This window comes from Hemicordylus capensis, chromosome 5 (assembly GCF_027244095.1).
Source record: "Hemicordylus capensis ecotype Gifberg chromosome 5, rHemCap1.1.pri, whole genome shotgun sequence".
Classification (NCBI taxonomy): Eukaryota; Metazoa; Chordata; class Lepidosauria; order Squamata; family Cordylidae; genus Hemicordylus; species Hemicordylus capensis.
In genome coordinates this window covers 133827760-133845530 of record NC_069661.1, presented here as the reverse complement: position 1 = coordinate 133845530, position 17771 = coordinate 133827760, and the positions used below count along the sequence as shown (strand labels likewise).

The 17771-nt window shown below is 42.1% G+C and overlaps 2 protein-coding genes across 7 annotated transcripts in view; one reads left to right on the top strand and one right to left on the bottom strand.

The window, feature by feature from the left end:
- The window catches only part of LOC128326693 (uncharacterized), a 77778-nt gene that overhangs the window by 42170 nt on the left and 17837 nt on the right, over positions 1–17771 (bottom strand). The gene's annotated exons all lie outside the window — the stretch shown is intronic.
- The window catches only part of NUP50 (nucleoporin 50), a 28447-nt gene that overhangs the window by 3680 nt on the left and 6996 nt on the right, over positions 1–17771 (top strand). For all 4 annotated transcript variants that reach the window (XM_053254009.1, XM_053254008.1, XM_053254011.1 and 1 more), the window contains exons 3-6: positions 1054–1137; positions 9012–9201; positions 10844–11494; positions 14528–14606. In XM_053254009.1, the coding sequence (XP_053109984.1) occupies positions 1054–1137; positions 9012–9201; positions 10844–11494; positions 14528–14606 (1004 nt within the window). The remainder of the gene's footprint in view (positions 1–1053; positions 1138–9011; positions 9202–10843; positions 11495–14527; positions 14607–17771) is intronic.

The following is a 17771-nucleotide window of genomic DNA, read 5'->3' as shown; positions in this document are numbered from 1 at the left end:
GGAAACATAGCAGCCGCCAGTGCAGTTCCCTTAAAACTGATGTTATGTGGTCCCTTTGAGTTGTCCCAGAGACCAATCTGGCTATCACATTCTGTACCAGTTGTAGTTTCCGGACTACGTACAAAGGCAGCCCTACGTAGAGCACATTGCAGTAGTTAAGATTACTCTCATAGGATAATCTCTTTGATTATCCTTGTGCCTTCAGAATAATCAATGTTCAGTAGTTCAATCTGTTAATATTCACCAATGTCTATATGTATATAACATTGGCTATAAATTGCAATACTTTGGAACTGAATTTTTCATAGCAGCTAGCAGACAGGTTTTTGAAATTGGCAGAAGTCTTTCTCTTGTACAAACAGCTGATCATTTGACCTGTTGATTGGCCTGCATTCTTGTACAGGTCATGTGTACAAAATGTATTAATCAGATATCAGTCCAAATATATTAATCAGCCAGTATAGTCATCATTGTCAGACCCTTGGGAGATCTGGTTCAAATTCGTAAGCTATGAATCTCACCTTGGTTATCTTCTGTTGGTCACTTTCTCACCTTAGCCCCAACTTACAGGGTTCTTAGGTAGACAAATGAGGTCACTCTGTATGGCACCCTGAATTCCTTGGAAGAGGAGAGTCAAATTCGGAAGCGCCATTATTCAAACCTGAGTTCTTATGGTCTGTTTACTTATTTGATAATGTTGGGCCCTATGGTTCAAATAGTGACTGCATATTATACTTTTGAAATGAGGTTTCTGTAACAGAATCCAGAAACATAATGCCTAGAATCTGGACAGTCTCATGTGAAATGGAAAGTCCTATTGCTTGTGGCTGGAAGGGTTGAAGGTTTTGCTTTCCAATTTGTAGCTCTTCACATCATATTGAATCCTGCTCCAGAGTCTCCCAACCTTCATGAATACTTTTCCTGTGCATGTGATGGACTAAAGACAGAGGCCAGAAAGCCCCCTGGTGCACATTGTTTTTAGAGTCTACCCAATCTGTGTTTCTCAGAATACTCTTATCTTGCTGGTTCTAAGATTTTAACCTTTCCTTGCAGGTGGGAACTTTCTCAGTGGCCAGTGAAGAAGTTTTGAAGAACAGGGCAATTAAGAAGGCAAAACGCAGAAATGTAGGATTTGAGGTACATAAATAGAATCCTTTTAATAACAAGTATTTCATTTCTTGGTTAGATCACTCATATTGCCTAAAAATAAACCTATGATTAACTTAAGAGGCCCTGTAATATGAAATAATAATGCACAAGTTCAGTTGAGTATATAACTGAAATGACTGATACTTGATTAAAACAAGATAGAAATTCATCTTCTATTAAACTGCCCTTAGTGGGAGCAGAATGTTAAATTTATAAGTTTGAGGGAGGGTAAGAGGTCTAGAATATTTTGCAAATATCCCCCATCAATCTCTTTCTATAAGCCAGATAGAGGTGAAACATCCTCCTTGTTCTTTGCTGCAGTCCAGTTGTCAGGCCTAATTTGTTTAATTATAGCAGTTGCAACCCTATGTTGAGGATGAGACACTCAACAATCTGCTCTTATAACCAGAAATCAGGGGACAGTAGGTACTATGTCTTACCATTAGAAAACATCTCCGCTGATTGGTTTTGAAACTTGGCAGTGTAGGACAAGGATGTTTTGAGGATGATCCATGCCAATTTTGAGACAGAAAGGATAAGAAATGACTGACTTATAGAGTTAAATTTGAGTGACTCCAGCAATCCCCCCCCCGCCTCACTTTGCTGGGGTTGGACTTTATTGGACTCTAGTGATTTTTGTTTGTGTGTCTTGTGTTAGGTCAAGGGTAACCTAGAATATGCTTTGACCAAGCAGTAGTGTTAGATGTTTGTAGTTGTTAAAAATGCAGTTAGTTGGCCTATTTTAGCCTATGGAGCTCATGTTCTCTTGCTGCACATACTTGGTATGAGCATGTGCTTAGCATGCTAGCTGCTTTTGAGCAGGGGGCGGGGGGAGATGGCTGCTTGAAGTACTATTAGGCTTGTGGACCTGCAGCAGGCATGTTACTGAAGTTTGAGTGTGTGTTGTGGCAGTTAAGGTTAAAAAAAAAGGTTCCTTATATTTTCCCCATCTTGTCCCTTAATTAAAATTATTGTTATGGAGCTACTCCTTCCAAAATAATTTTTCCTTCCTTAGCTCTGCAAAGTTTGGGCCTCTGCTTGCTTGTTATATAGGTACATTTTACCACACATGGCAAATAGTGGTTCAGAGGAGCAATATTAATCAGGAGAATTAATAATGGGTTAGGCCATTTTTCAAGTCATTTGGTAACCCTGATATTTCATTGACAATTTGGTTAATATTCAACAAAAACTTACAGAAGATAACTTTGAAAATACCTGGGAAAATGCACAATCAACCAAGTGAACAATTATAAGAAAGGAGTTCATCACAGCATGTGCAAAATTTAAAAATCCAGTGGACCAATCTCTTTCAAACTGCACATACTTAATGCTCTCACTGTGAAATGAACGCCTCGTGAGGGTGCACCATGATTTCCTGATCAGATGCTACCTGTGAGAGTAGACCATACTTAGATGAAGAAACCAGTGGTTAGACTTTAGTAACATCTAAAATGTATGATTGGCAATTGCCACAGTGATGGCAAGGGCCAGTATCAAAATAAGTTGTGAATGGCTTGGCAGAAAGTTAATAATAATAAATAATAATAAACTTTATTTGTTAGCCACCCCATAAAATTTTCATGATTGCAGCCCACAGTGACAGAAATGTGTGCAGTTTGAAGTAGATTTGTCTTATGGTTTATTTTAAAGTATATCTTAACTCCATTGAGTTTCTCAGTTTTAATTTCAAGTTTGCCTGTTCAGATAATTAGAGACTTAGCCTTCTCAAAATTTAATCGGATTCCAGTAACACAAAAACCTTTTGGTTTAATTTGTTGTGTTAGGGCAGGGCTACTCAATTTCAGCCCTTCTGCAGACATTGACTTACAAATCATCCCTGACTATTGGCCACTGTGGCTGGGGATCCTGGGAGCTGTAGTCCAAAAGCAGCTGGAGGACCGCAGTGGAGTAGCCCTGTGTTAGGGGCTCTCCAGGTCAAGCTTGAAAATGCTGAGAAATTGTGGCTGTTAAAGGTTAGACGCTTAAAAGGTAATATGCATATGGCATCTTATGTTGTGGTTATTTCCATCTTCATCACTACCTTGGAGCTGAATGGCTGTCAGTGACAAAGTGGTGGACCTAAGTCCTACATTTGTCTGTTTATGGTGATTGGCCTGCACTAAGCAAGGGTTTGGACTACTAGACAATGTTCAAGCACCCTTCCAAATCTTTCATTCTTTGAAGATGGTATTGGTTGCCAGTTGGGTACTTGTAACCTGGAATGGTAGCTTCAACTATAGACTCCATGTATCTATTCTAGTGAACAAACCAACCCAGAACTTTGGTTCACCACTCTGCCACTGACAACCATCCAGCTTCAAGGCATTAAAACAACACATAGGATACCATACCATATCATATCAATATTGACTAAATAATGCATTTGTTAATGGTATTTGTTAATAGCCACAATTTCCAGGCATTTTGGAGCTTGCATGAACATGGAAAAGCCCCTCACAGGGCTACTCAACTGTGGCCCGCCAGCTGTTTTTGGACTACAGCTCCCAGCATCCCCAGCCACAGTGGCCAATAGTCAGGGATGATGGGAGTTATAGGCTAACATCTGCAGGAGGGCTGAAGTTGAAAAGCTGTTAACATGGTATGTTAAACTGAAATATTTTTTTTTTAATGGAACATACCAATGTCTACTGCATGCCTGGATTTTGCACCCCGGTTTGTATTAGTAGCTATAGCAAGTAACTAACAAACAAAACCCAGATGCATTCTGGTAAATCTCCCTAAATGTATCTGCACATGTGCACGCACCTGTTTGAAAACTTGACTATCTTTAAAATAAGACACTAAAGTACCTGCTAATAATGCTAAACTAGATCGCTTGTCTGCTGTGAACTTCCCCTTGCTTATAACAGTTCTTTCCTCTATTTTACTGAAAAATCAAACTTTAAAAGCCAGTATTTATGGAGCGACAGACTTTAATCTCCCCATTTGTCCTTTAGAAGTGATTTTATTGCTTAGTACAGGCCTTGACAATTTTCTTTGTGTCTGGGAGCTAGCACCAAAATTTAGGTGCCAAATTCATTTTTCAGCCTTGATCCAGGTCACCTGGATTTCATTCCAGCCTTGATTTGTGGCTCTCCTATTAAGGTGCATTATGGTTCAGAATAAACTGGCAATTAGCTTGAATATCAAATTTGTAAGTGTGCATAGAAAACTGACTACAGTCTGAACATAGGCAAATGCCAGCAGTAGAATATCCCAGGGAGGCAACATACTTAGAGACAAGGCTTTTGAAACAAAGAAAACTTGATACAACATAAGCACATGCAACAGAAGCACTGCAGGAGACACTGAGAGGTTTGTGTGCATTCCATCTCCCTTCCTCCGGCTCTCCTTGTTGCGGGTGAGCAGCCTGGCTCCAGGCTCTGCCGGGGCCTGCCCCTCTCACTCCTTGGTTGCTGGTCCTTGCTAACTGCCCTAACATGGAGCAGGTGGGCTGCTCTGTCCCTGTTGGCTGAGTGAGACAGCTGATGCGGCTTTTCCAACTCTTCAGCCCTTAAAAGAAGGAAGGCTGTGCTGGAGGAGCAGCCACCAGCGTGGGCTGCCTGCCGCTGCCTGCCTTTGAGGGGGTGGGACTGAGGGTGAGGCCTATTTATTTACCCTCTTGGACTCCTTCCTTTATAGTGCCAGCTTCCCTGTATTGCCCGGCTATTTACAGCTAGGTGTCAGAGCTCTGGTATAGGTGGAGTTCTGAAGCAGCTATTACAATAGTGGTGGGGAATAGAAGATTTGGTGTTGGCAGGTCAGCAGGCCATTGCAGGGAAAGGGAGACTAGAAATTTCTAGTCTCCCTTTCCCTGCACAAAGCCCATTTGAAGGCTTATTCTGTGGCAATACGTGCAGTGAAGAATCAATTCTATTCTGCATGTATTGTATCCGCAAGTTCACATCCAGTGGAGTTGTTCAGAGTTGTGAGGGGATTGACTCAGGTTCCCTCTTCTCTGGATGTAGATCTGAATTTTTGTGAAGCTTTTTAGAACTTTTTTGTGGATAAAATCTCTTGCATTCGATTCAACTTGGACTCCATGGTTATGGCAGGGTCAAATGCAGAGGTGTCCAGTATCTCCTCTGGTTCAATTAGAATGAATCAGTTTCAATTTGTGACTCCTGAGGATGTGGACAAACTTGTTGGAGGTGTTTGGCCTACCACTTGTCCAACGTGGCTTATAACATCTAGCAGGGAGGTTGTTAGAGATGGCCTAGTTGACATCATAAATGCCTCACTGAGGGAAGGCAGGGTGTTTGAAGGAGGCAATTGTGAGACCTTTGCTTAAGAAGCCTGCCCTAGAGCCCTTAGTGATGGATAATTATAGGCCAGTCTCCAACCTCCCTTGGGTGGGCAAGGTAGAGAGGGTGGTGGCAGTTTTGGATGATACTGATTATCTAGATCCATTTCAGACAGGCTTTAGGGTGGGCTATGGGGTGGAGACAGCCTTGGTCAGCCTTGTGGATTATCTCTACCAGGGAATGGTCAGAGGGAGTGTAACTCTGTTGGTTCTTTTGGACCTCTCTGCGGCTTTTAATACTTTTGATCATGGTATCCTTCTGAATCGCTTGGTGGATTTGGGAATAGTTGGCACTGCTTTGCAGTGGTTCTGTCCCTATCTCTCTGGTAGATTTCAGATAGTGCCACTCAGATAGTTGCTCTCTGAAATGAGAGCTATTGTAAGGTGTCCCTCAGGGCTCCATCCTGTCTCTGATGCTTTTTAACATGTACATGAAACCGCTATTTCATCATCAGGAGATTTGGAGTGGGGTGTTATCAATAACCTGTTGATGCCCAAATCTATTTCTCCATGACATCATCATCAGGAAATGGCATAGCCCCCACTAAATGCCTCCCTATCAGCACTAATCGGCTGGATGAGGGATAATAAATTGAAGCTGAATCCAAGCAAGATGGAGGTACACATGGTGGGGGATTATACTTCAAGGGATGTAATCTATCTTCCTGTTCTGGATGGGGTTGCAAGCCCCCTCCCCCCAAAGGAACAGGTACGTAGCTTGGGTGTGCTTCTCGACCCAGGTCTCACTCTGGTTTCTCAGGATGAGGCTATGGCCAGGAGCGCTTTATATCAACTTTGGTTGATATGACAGCTGCGTCCATTCCTTGAGGACAATGATCTCAGAACTGTGGTGCCCTCTCTTGTAACCTCTAGGCTTGACTACTGCAATGTGCTCTGTGTGGGGCTGCCTTCATTGGTGGTTTGGAAACTTCACTTGATTCAAAATGCAGCGGCTAGACTGGTCTCTGGGGTGTCTCAGAGAGACCATATTACACCTGTTTTAAAACAGTTGCATTGGCTGCCAATAGGTTCCGTAGCAAAATACAAAGTGCTGGTAATTATTTTTAAAGCCCTAAACAGCTTAGGATTGGGTTACCTGAGAGAGTGCCTCCTTCTATGTGATCCCCACCGCACATTAAGATAGTTGTGAGAGGTCTCCATATACCAGCAGCTCGTCTGGCAGTGATTCAGGAGCGGGGCCTCTCTGTGGCTGTGGAATGTGCTCATTTAACATTCGTCGTTTAACATCTTTACCTGCCTTCAGAATAGCCATTAAGACACTGTTCTTTAAAAAGACAGGCTTTTTGTAATTTCTGAGTTTTAAATCTTTAATTGTTTAGATTTAATTGCTGTTGTTTTTGATTGTGTTAGATTTTAATTCTTGTTTTAATAGCTGTTCTTGATTGTTGTTTTTGTGAACCACCTGGAGCCTCTGGAGTCAGTTGGTATATAAATTAAATAAATACTATAAAATAAATATTTGGCAACCTCGAGTAGCACAGGGAAGTAAAGGCAGCTCCCAGGGAATAGGAAATAATAGTCTTAATGGCTGGCTTGGAGTATGGGGAGAAAAAGGAGTAGGAAGAGAGAGACTAAAGAACGGAGGCAAAAGAGCAGTGTGTAACCTGTCCATATCAGCTGTTTCATACACAGCAGATATGGAAAGGGAATATTTCACAATTCCAGCAAAGATCTAGGGTCCCTTACAAAAGTTTTGCAAAGGAGGTCAAGGGGTGGGTGCTAGTGTTACACCCAGGTTTGTCACTGCATGTGTCCACAGCTAGCAAAAGGAGAGCACTGGGATTCTGAGGCAATCGGTTACAGGGGTCAGCCTGCCGCGAGCCCAAATGGGGAATAACCCAGCCTCAGAGACTTCTCTCTCAAATCTGGGGTTTTTACTTCAGGAGTCAAGGAGACTTTTGGGCAGTCAGGCACAGGAATAATCTTGTGGCAAGCCCACACAGAAAGTTTACTCACAGGCTTGGGTGTTCAAGAGTGTCCAGGGCAGTCTCCCAAAACAGTCCATCCCATGGGCATGTCTCCCCAGACAGACCAATGTTAGATTCAGTCAAGGCTAGTGACTTCAGCTGCATGATCCCATGATTCACTGTTCTGGCTAGTAATCTGGATCCAGTGTTCAACTCATGGGCTCATTTGTTCAGTGGTAAGGGAAAAGGTCTGAGTACAGATATAGGTACTCACCTGGGTGGGTTGTACTGCTTCTCAGAAATCTTCTCGAGAGCAAAAACCTAACATGACCTTTTATAAGATTCTGTCCTCTGCAGGATTCTAAATGCAGGGAAACATTAGGCTTCAAAAAGAACAAAGGGGATTGTTTGTAAGAACATTTTAAAGGGGGTCTGGGAGGTCTGTGGATAGAGTGGGCTCCTTGAAGGATAACTGGGGCAAAGGCAGTATCCCACCCATCTAGAAATGCTTCTTCACAGTCAACCTGGCCCCTACCCCCAATCAAATTAATATGGGTTCACATGAGTACGGCCAGGTGCTCCTCTGAGATAAAAAAAGAGGATGCAGGCAGCATTGAGGACAGGAAAGATTCCTTCCTCAAGTCACTGCAGCAGTGTCTTCCTTCTCCATAGCTGTTCCCCCACATACCACAGCATCTTTCTGTCTGCCAGCACACTACATATTATCCTCCTGAGGTGCCAGTGCTGAGAAAGAGAAGAGGCAAAAAAGAAGGCAAGGGAAGCCCAATGTAAAAGGAGGGAGTCACCCTTGTCCCTGGTGAATGTTCCCTTAACTGTTGTGAAGCATCCTGGGCAAAAACTGGATTGCACTCCATGCCACCACCTGCCTGAGTCAACTGAAGGAAGGGTGTGAGGAGGAGGAGAAGGGGGCATCCCACTTCCTGCTACACTTGCTCCTTGCTCATCGCATCTATCAATCACCTGGCTCAGACTGGAATGACCCCATTCAGAGTTGGAACATTCTGAGTACCAGTTTGGCAGGCTGTTCTTCCTTTGCTCCCTGTTTTTGGCACTGGCTTCCGATTGGCTTGTTATCATAAAAATCAAGTTGATTTATATGATAACAAGCCAATCAAGAAGCAAGGAGATCGCAAGCCAGTCAGAAGCCTGTGCTAAAAACAGCCTGCCAAAATGGTGCTTCAAACACTCAAAACGTTCTAAGCTCTTTCCATCAAAACAACCGGCTCGCCAAGTTCCGATAGAACATTCCAGGGATTTGTGTTCCATTCTGAGCTCAGAATGGAATGCAAATCCCATTCCGTGTGCACCCCTATTAGAGATTCATGATTTAATTGTGAAAACTGATTGCTGAACGTATTTACTGTCACTGTACTGTAGAGCAAGTTCATCAGTCATAGTTGTCCAAAAGCTACATCTTCTGCTTATGTTACTCTGTAAAGTACCGTCCACATTGATTACACTGTGTGCATAGTAATGTTTGGTTACTTCAGAGTTATTTGGTGGGACTTGAAGTGTGGACTCTGTCTCAGTGAGCATGTGTAGAAGTGGGCTTGAAGTCATTGAGCTGTAAAGTAAGATATAACAACTTATTTGTATTCTCTTTTCAGTCTGAGAGTGGAGGAGCTTTTAAAGGATTTAAAGGTTTCATTTTACCTTCCGGAGGTGGTGGATTTTCTGGCTTTGGCAATGGCAATGGAACTAAGCCTTTAGGAGGATTATCCAATGGCAGCAGTAGCGTTACAAATACTTCTTCATTTACCAGCTTAAAGACAGCTGCTGAAACGGAGACTACATTTCGTAAGTTCACTAGTAAACATTTACTTGGTAGAAATTGCATTTTCAGATAATATCTGTAAATATTTTCTTAGTGGTTAAAAGGGATTTGAAAGATCTGTGTGAATATGGACATATGATGCTGTATGTAGCTTAGTGGTCAGGTGCATTCTTTCCAACTTGGGTTCAGTCTCCAATATTTCCCGTTAAAGTTTCTTGGGTAACAGAGCTGGAAAATGTCAATACTGAAAATAAAGGGATGCTGATAATAACTGTAACTCTTCTAATTTTTAAAAATCACTTCCTTAAAAAACAACTAAAACCAACCACCTCTTTTATCCTCCCTCGGTTCCTTATCCATGGTGGTTGGGGAGGCCAAAGTTTGGTCCCAGGTCCCAGTGAGGAATTGTGTCTTTTGCTGAAGTTGCTTCTGAAGTTGCCCAGAGTTTTTATTTAATATAAGAACAGCCCTGCTGGATCAGGACCAAGGCCCATCTAGTCCAGCATCCTGTTTCGCACAGTGGCCCACCAGATGCTGCTGGAAGCCTCAGGCAGGAGTTGAGGGCATGCCCTCTCTCCTGCTGTTACTCCCCCACAACTGGTACCCAGAGGCACCCCACCCCTGAGGCTGGAGGTGGTCTACAGCCCTCCGACTAGTAGCCGTCAAATTTAAGAATTAGGATTTTGCTATTAAAAGGCTAGTATCAAAGTAACAAACTTGGCAAAATTGAAAGGGAGTGTATAGTGTCAAGATTACATAGGAACATAGAGGTGCCTTATGCTGAGTCAGACCATAGGTCCGTCTCGCTCAGTATTGTCTACACAGACTGGCAGTGGCTTCTCCAGGGCTGCAGGCAGGAATCTCTCTCAGCCCTATCTTGGAGATGCCAGGAGGGAACGTGGAACCTTCTGCAGGCAAGCATACAGATTCTCTTCCCAGAGCAGCCCGATCCCCTAAGGGGAATATCTTACAGTGTTCACACGTCTTTCATTCAAACGCAACCAGGGTGGACCCTGCTTAGCAAAGCAGACTATTCATTCTTGCTACTCCGCCCATAATTGCTAACTGTAGGCTAAAACGTATGAATGCAGACAATTCGTACTGTTTTAAAGGAAGTAAAATGTGGTCCAGATATTACCAGAGAAGATCTTGCTGTCTTTTTTTTACATAATTCTGACTTTATTGGGATAAGAATAATTCTAGGTTACTATATTCCACAGGTTTCCTATGTATATGTTCAATATTGGCTCAATATTCAATAGTGGAGCCAGTGTGGTGTAGTGGTTAGAGTGTTGGACTAGGACCGGGGAGACCCGAGTTCAAATCCCCATTCAGCCATGATACTAGCTGGGTGACTCTGGGCCAGTCACTTCTCTCTTAGCCTAACCTACTTCACAGGGTTGTTGTGAGGAGAAACTCAAGTATGTAGTACACCGCTCTGGGCTCCTTGGAGGAAGAGCGGGATATAAATGTAAATAAATAAATAGATAAATATTTTTCTTCTCTGCCTACAGAAAAGGCAATACAGCTGATGTAATCTCCACAGAAAGAGCTTATACAAGAATCCAGATACTTGAATCTTTGGGGATTGTGAGGAGGAAAATGGGCTTCACCATAGCTATACTACTCTTAATAATGTTCATTAAATGTTTTTGTTCTTAATAGGTTCTGTGGCATCCAGTAGTTCAGTGAATAATACTATGGTTGAGAAAAAGCCTATAAGTGTGGAAGCTAATGGTGAGAGTCAGCCGCCATTGTCCTCCAGATTTACTCAAAGCAAAGCATGCAGCTCAGATGATTATCACAAACAATTAGCTGCTCTGAACTGTTCTGTGCGTGACTGGATAGTAAAACATGTAAACGCCAATCCTCTCTGTGACCTGACACCAATCTTCCGAGACTATGAGAAATATTTAGCTGAGATAGAACAACACGGAATCAGTAGTGACAGCAGGTCTGAAAGTGACAGTAACAAGGCAGCTGGAACGCAAGCTAGCTCTGTGTTTGGGAGTCAGAATCTTCAGCAAGGTTCCACATTCTTCTTTAACAGCAGCAAATCTGAAGATACTTCAGGAAAGAAGACAGAGTTGGAAAAGAAACCAGAATCAAAGTTAGGATCTCCGTCAACTATCCCGTTTACTTTTAGTAAAAGTGTCGACAGCTCTGGTCTGAATACTAGTGCATTACCTAATTTCTCATTCTCTTCTGGAAGTACAAGTTTATTTGGAAAAGATGCAAGCCAGGGCAAGGTTGTTCCTTCATTTTCCAGCAGCGCAGCAGACATTCGGATAGAAAGTGGTGTCAACGAAGACAAAGGTAAACATCCATTGTGTCAGAATGTGAGAAACTGGGTAGAACCCACTTTCAATTGAAATCTGTTGTGAGCCTGACTTAATTACACTTGATTGTACCTGTTATTAGTCCTTTAGCATTTGCTGTCTTTAGTGTGTAGGGAAAACGGTAGACCACAAATGGGGTGGCAACCATAAATCTTTTGGATGACTCAGTGCCTAACACCTTACCCATCCAGCCACAATTACTTCCTACAGATACATCAGATAGAAATCCATTGGATTAAAATGAACAACAGACTTTGTATATGAAGTGAATTTTGTTGGGGTTCCTCTTTCATACAAGTGACTTTACCACTATGCAGAGGTGGGGTAAGACAATCAGAGTTCGTTATTGCACATTGATGTTACCAGTTTTCTGTATCTGAGAACATGTGTGTGGGGGGGGCTGTCCATTACAAAATGTTCAGAATTGCCCAACATTTGCTGCCTTTTTTCTTTTCAAATTGCAGCAAATGGTAAAAAACTAAACCAGTACTTAAATTTTTATTGAAGAAAATGTAAAACAAAACCCCCAAATGAATTAATTGTATAATATTGCATCAGATTAACTATTTTCTAGTTCATAAAAATATTAAAATAGTCATAGGAAAAGGAGAGGTTGTGCCATTGAGTCGGTGTCAAATCCTGGCAACCACAGAGCCCTGTGGTTTGCTTGGTAGACTACAGGAAGGGTTACCATTGCCTTTTCCTGCCCAGTATGGGATGATGCCTTTCAGCACCTTCCTATATAGCTACTGCCCGATATAGGAGTTTCCTATATTCTGGGAAACACGCCAGTGGGGATTCAAACCAACGACCTCCTGCTCTCTAGGCAGGTTGCTTCCCCACTGAGCCATTAGGTGGCTAAATTAGTCATACAGCTCCATTATTTAAAATTACAGAAAAAAATGTGGTCTAAGCTTATCACCTAAATCTCTCATTTGAAAAAAGTATGAGCATAAGCCATCTATTAATCTTTGTCCTGCAACTAAGGATTCTCTTTGTGTTTGGCTGTAAAGTGCTATGTTCTACAGAATTGCTATGTCCCTAGCCTATAACAAACTAAAAAGAGTCATTGATTAAATGAACAACAATCTTTCAACAAGAAGTCAGTGGATTGCCTTGCAGTCCCCAATACAGTAGTGACCATTTCTATATCCTCCTGTCCAGCTATTTTAAGAAATTGAGTAATACTGCCTTGGAAGGATTCAACTTACTTACTTATTCAATATTAGTTATTGAGTAATAAGCCTTGGAAGAATTCAGCTTTTGATTGTAGTTAGAAGCCAGTCATGATTGGTCATGATTATCAGAATCTGCCTGTTGTGGCTTATTCTGACTACAAGTTCGCTCAGTCATTTCGGACATCATGACTGATCCTGGCTTGTTTCTAACCACAGTTGGAAGTAGAACTCGTGCATGAAGAAGGGGGGGAAATCAAGAGGGAGATTCAATTCAAGCTGGGGAGGATAGAGTGCCTGACACCAGCAAAGATGCTCCACATTGCCCATTGAAGGCAAGTTGTAAATGAACACAATTTGTGACATTGCAAATGATCATTGACCATGTAGCATGTCAAAGCACCAACCTTAGGTTCCAATTTCCTGGCTTTTAGCCAAAATGATATAGTCTTAACTCTGGTCTAACTAAACTAACATTTTTGTTCTACTACCTAATTTCTGTGATTTGTAAAAAGGAAATTTATCATTACAATGTTGGGAATCACATTTAGTGTTGATTCTAAAGAGACAGTGAATTACATTATATCTTCATTGTGAAATACTACAGTATGTACAGCAGTATCTTGGAAGGTGCACATGGAACACTGAGAAATGTAGTCATTCCCAGAACCTTTGCCATAGAACTTGCCAGGAAGGTACTGGGAAAGGCTATAGTTCTCAGCACTCTGTTTGTGCCTTCCAAGATGGTGCTGGGGCTTGATAGGGCTCTGTTGTCCTTACAGCTCCCTACCTTCCAGCACTGGGGAAAACATAGTACTTCCTGGAGGTGGGAAAGTGCCGGAGTAGTCCTTACTAGAAAAATAGGAACGTGCGGAACATTCCACAGTTGGAACGTTCCGCCTCGAAATGAGTCATTTCAAGTGTTCCGAGCTCGAAAGGGAGCACCCTTAAAAGGGGGAGGGGAGCTGTTTCAAGCTTGGAACAGAATGACCCATTCCAAGGCAGAATGTTCCGACCAGTTCAGAGCGCCATTTTGGAATCCAAAATGGTGGCCGGAACAATCCCTGCATTTTGCGTTCCGTTCCAAGCTTGGAACGGAACACAAAATGCATTTCGTTCACACCCCTAAAAATAATGAAGATCACTGACCTATGAAGGGCTAGGAGATAGGAGAGAGAAATTAGGTAGCTGGGAATAGTGGAATAAATTAAGCTTTGTAAATAAGCAGTAAATAGACTAAATTTTGCTGAGGTTACCTCAGTTTTTTAAAAAATAAAATAAGTATAATTGGCCCATTCCATTGAAGTCAGTGAGACTTTATTGCAGAAGTCAAGTGCATCTGGACAATGGTGGATAGGCAGTAGAATATTGTCAACTGAGAGAAGTGTGGTGTAATTCTGAAGTGTGATAGAGTTGCTCTCTGCCTGATGAATTTTTATTTTTTATGTATATAATATATTCTAAAATTCAAGATGTTAGGGAGGGAAATTATATATATTTTTTTCATATTCCCCCTAACATCTTGAATTTTACACATCTCTAACCCTGCCCTACCTTGCTTTTTTAGAAAGAGGTTCTTGCTCAGCAACAAAACTAACCATGATTATGATTCCAAATATCACTGACAGTCTATCTGCTTTTTAAACTTGTATAATATTTTTTATCTAGCATACCCCCATTGTTTTCATGCTGTATGTTTGCTGTTCAAAAGAAGTTGAGAATATCAAAAGATGTGTATGTATTGCTGTATTTCTTTCCACTTCTCAGAGAGAGAGAAATATAGTGAGGCTACTTGCCATATACATAAAGCTGTTCTGAAATCATTCTTCTTACAGGGGGTGGTGAGGAGGAGGAGGAGCCACCAAAAGTAGTTGTTAATGAAATAAAGGAAGATGATGCCTTCTACTCAAAGAAGTAAGTTGTGTCTTTTGACATTGCAACTGCTGTGCTCTTGCTGTTAAGTGAAGGGTTAAATTTGCCTTTGATTGCATGTAAAACAAGTTCAGCAGTTTTGTAATGCATACTACTTCAAAGTAAGGCATACTCTATTGACTTGAGTACTACCGTATTAACCTAAATCCAAGACTAGGATTTTTCAAAGTTATTTGCGGTTAGAAATTAGGTCATCTTAAATTCATAGTCATGTTCTATTTGCTTAAATACAGTATGTGTGTATCTTCATACTATTTAAATTCAGGTCTTTACACAGGTGTTCCCTTACCTTATGAATGCAGATGCTTAGTGGCTTTTATTTTGGAATGGGTAACTAGCTATAACAAATTTAATATGTCAAATTTCAATAATAGTTACAGTACCTTAAGTGGTGCAGTGGGGAAATGCTTGACTAACAAGCAGAAGGTTGCCAGTCCGAATCGCCGCTGGTATGTTTCCCAGACTATAGGAAACACCTATATTGGGCAGTAGCGATATAAAGATGCTGACCAATTTTGAACCTGTAATTTTGGATAATGTGGCAAAGTTCTGTTTCGTGGTGTTGAAGCTCCATAAAGACTGTATTAGTAATTTGAACAGTTTGTGATTTTGTAAACTTTGAAATTTCTTGAATTTTCTTATTAATGCTATTGTTATTGTTTGTTAATCTGGTCTGTGACCGCAATAAACTTAGTACTACTAGAAGATGCTCAAAGGCATCATCTCATGCTGCGCGGGAAGAGGCAATGGTAAACCCCTCCTGTATTCTACCAAAGACAACCACAGGGCTCTGTGTGTGCCAGGAGTCGAAATCAACTTGATGACACACTTTACTTTACCTAAAATTACCAAATATTACCAAATGTATATCCTAAAGAACTAATAAGTGATCATCATGATGAGCCCAAAATAGGACATAAAAAGAAAAACAAGACATAAGTTACAATAAGCGATGGGTTGACAAGCTATGGCACATGTGCCAAAATCAGCACTCAAAATGATCTTGAGTGGCACTCGCACAGCTAGGCAGGGATGCACCTAAGTAATTTTGGCACCTGGACTGCCGCAAATCCCCCCCAAATCTACATTTGGAGGTCTCCTGCCGCGCTGAACTTCCAGGTTTTTTAAATTTCAGCTGCCACGTGGCCGAAGGGTGGCTGCCAGCGGGGGTGAGCCAAACAGTCCTCCCCCCGCCCCACCGGCAGCCGGAGCGAGCACTGGGCCTGTCCATTCGGCCCAGCGGCTCTTGCTAACTGCGAGGCACGCCTGCGCAGTTAGCAAGAGCCACTGGGCTGAATGGCCACGCCCAGTGGTCGCTCCGGCCACTTGGGGGGACAGGACTGCATGGCTCTTAAAAGTCTGTTTAGTGGGGCAACGTGGGGTGGCTACAGGAGCCCCCCCATGCCTTGGAGGCCACAGACCAGGGCCCCAAGGTCTGGGGGTTAGAGCACCTCTGCTGCTAGGAAAACCAGCTGCTACCAGGCTTGCTGCCTGCCTCCAAGTAGTGGGTTGCTGCTTGCTGTAGCAGGCAGTGGACATCCAGGATCAGTGGCGGAGGTCTCACTGGCTGGCTCACTTTCTTGAATGGGCTTGCTCTGAAAAAATGAAGTCTGTGCAAGAGAGAGCCAACCAGCCGACACAGCCGGAAAGACTGCCACCACTGAATCTGGGTGTCCACTGCCTGCTACAGCGGAGGCAGGCGTGAGCATTGTAGTGGCTGGTCTTTCTCATGTGCTTACTTTCTCCCCTCCAGCAACTAACCTCTGTGCTTTATCTGCTCCCCAACTGGAGAAGACAATCACAAAAGCTTACTGCAGGTTAGAGAGACAAACCAGCTGGTGGTGCTTAATGCTGGCTGGAGAAATGTGCTGGACGCTGCCAGGAAGAAGAGAGGTGGCAGTTTGTACAGGACATCCAGTCTGGTTGTGAGTCTGGTGGCTGGGAGTGTGCCAGTGGCATGGGAAGCGGGACAACATAATGGCCCAGCTGATACAGGGGCAGGCAGGGCTAGCGAGACAGAAACACCAGCTTTACTTTAAGTAGCACCCGCTGCTTGAACTGTCCCTGAAGACTTGGCACACCACTTCTGAAAGATGGCCAACCCCTGTAATAAGCAAACACATCACACGTACATTTGAAAACAGACCTAAATTAAACCAATCTAAATTAACATAACTAAATTACACTGTCAACTTACAAATAAAATTAAATCTCTGTTGTGATTTGTTGTTTCAGATTGTGCCTAAAAGCAGAAATGGGTGCACATTATCTTAATTGTGAGCTTTCCAATAAGAGATTAAAAAGTCTCCATTTATAAACAAAATTATCCTCTGGTTGTCAAACCCTTTCTCCTTCCAATATAATCGGTCAATTTTTACAATATAAACTGTCCCATAACTTATTCATTCCATGTTGGGGGACTACTAATCTGGCAGTAATTAGTAAATGCGTAATTAATTCCCAGTTCTCTGTGAAGACCTATGGGTTACTACTAAAAGCGTAAATCGGGTAATAAATAGGCAAGCAATAACTAGTCATTTTCTGAATGCAACTATGTACCTGCATCCACTCTTATTCTTGGATTTGTCCAAAACACATGTGTCAAATTAGCTCCTGTATTGCCACATCATGACAGATTGAAAATATGACTGAGTCTTTACCATCACATTATGATCTTATAAAAGCTTTCTTTTAAATTAGCATTTAGTATTAAGGACTTTCCAAATTCAAATTTCATATGTTATAGAAGTAAGATTCCTTTCCTATTTCAATTGGCGAGCATTCTTTTCTACATTTAAATGAGCAAGTATTTTATAGATGGAACTTTAAAAGCCTTTGTTTTGTTTTTCTAATATAATTTCCTCCAACTTTGCTAAATCCCTGAGATTCCCTGCATCTCTAAGCAATTTATATCATCTCATTCTGCATTAGAGTCTTTCCAGTATAGAATATTCAAAGCTTTTGTTCAGGTTCCAAGTGTGATCTTGCTACTGTTTACAGGCCACCGTGCTACTTCCTCGTATGCTCCTGCCCTATTTACATCTGTCAAGCAGGAAGCTTGCATGGCCAACCCTTGCACTAAGCACTCTCTTTCAATATTATGTTTAGGTGCGGTGGTAGTGGGGTAGCAGTTTGCTTTCTACTTTT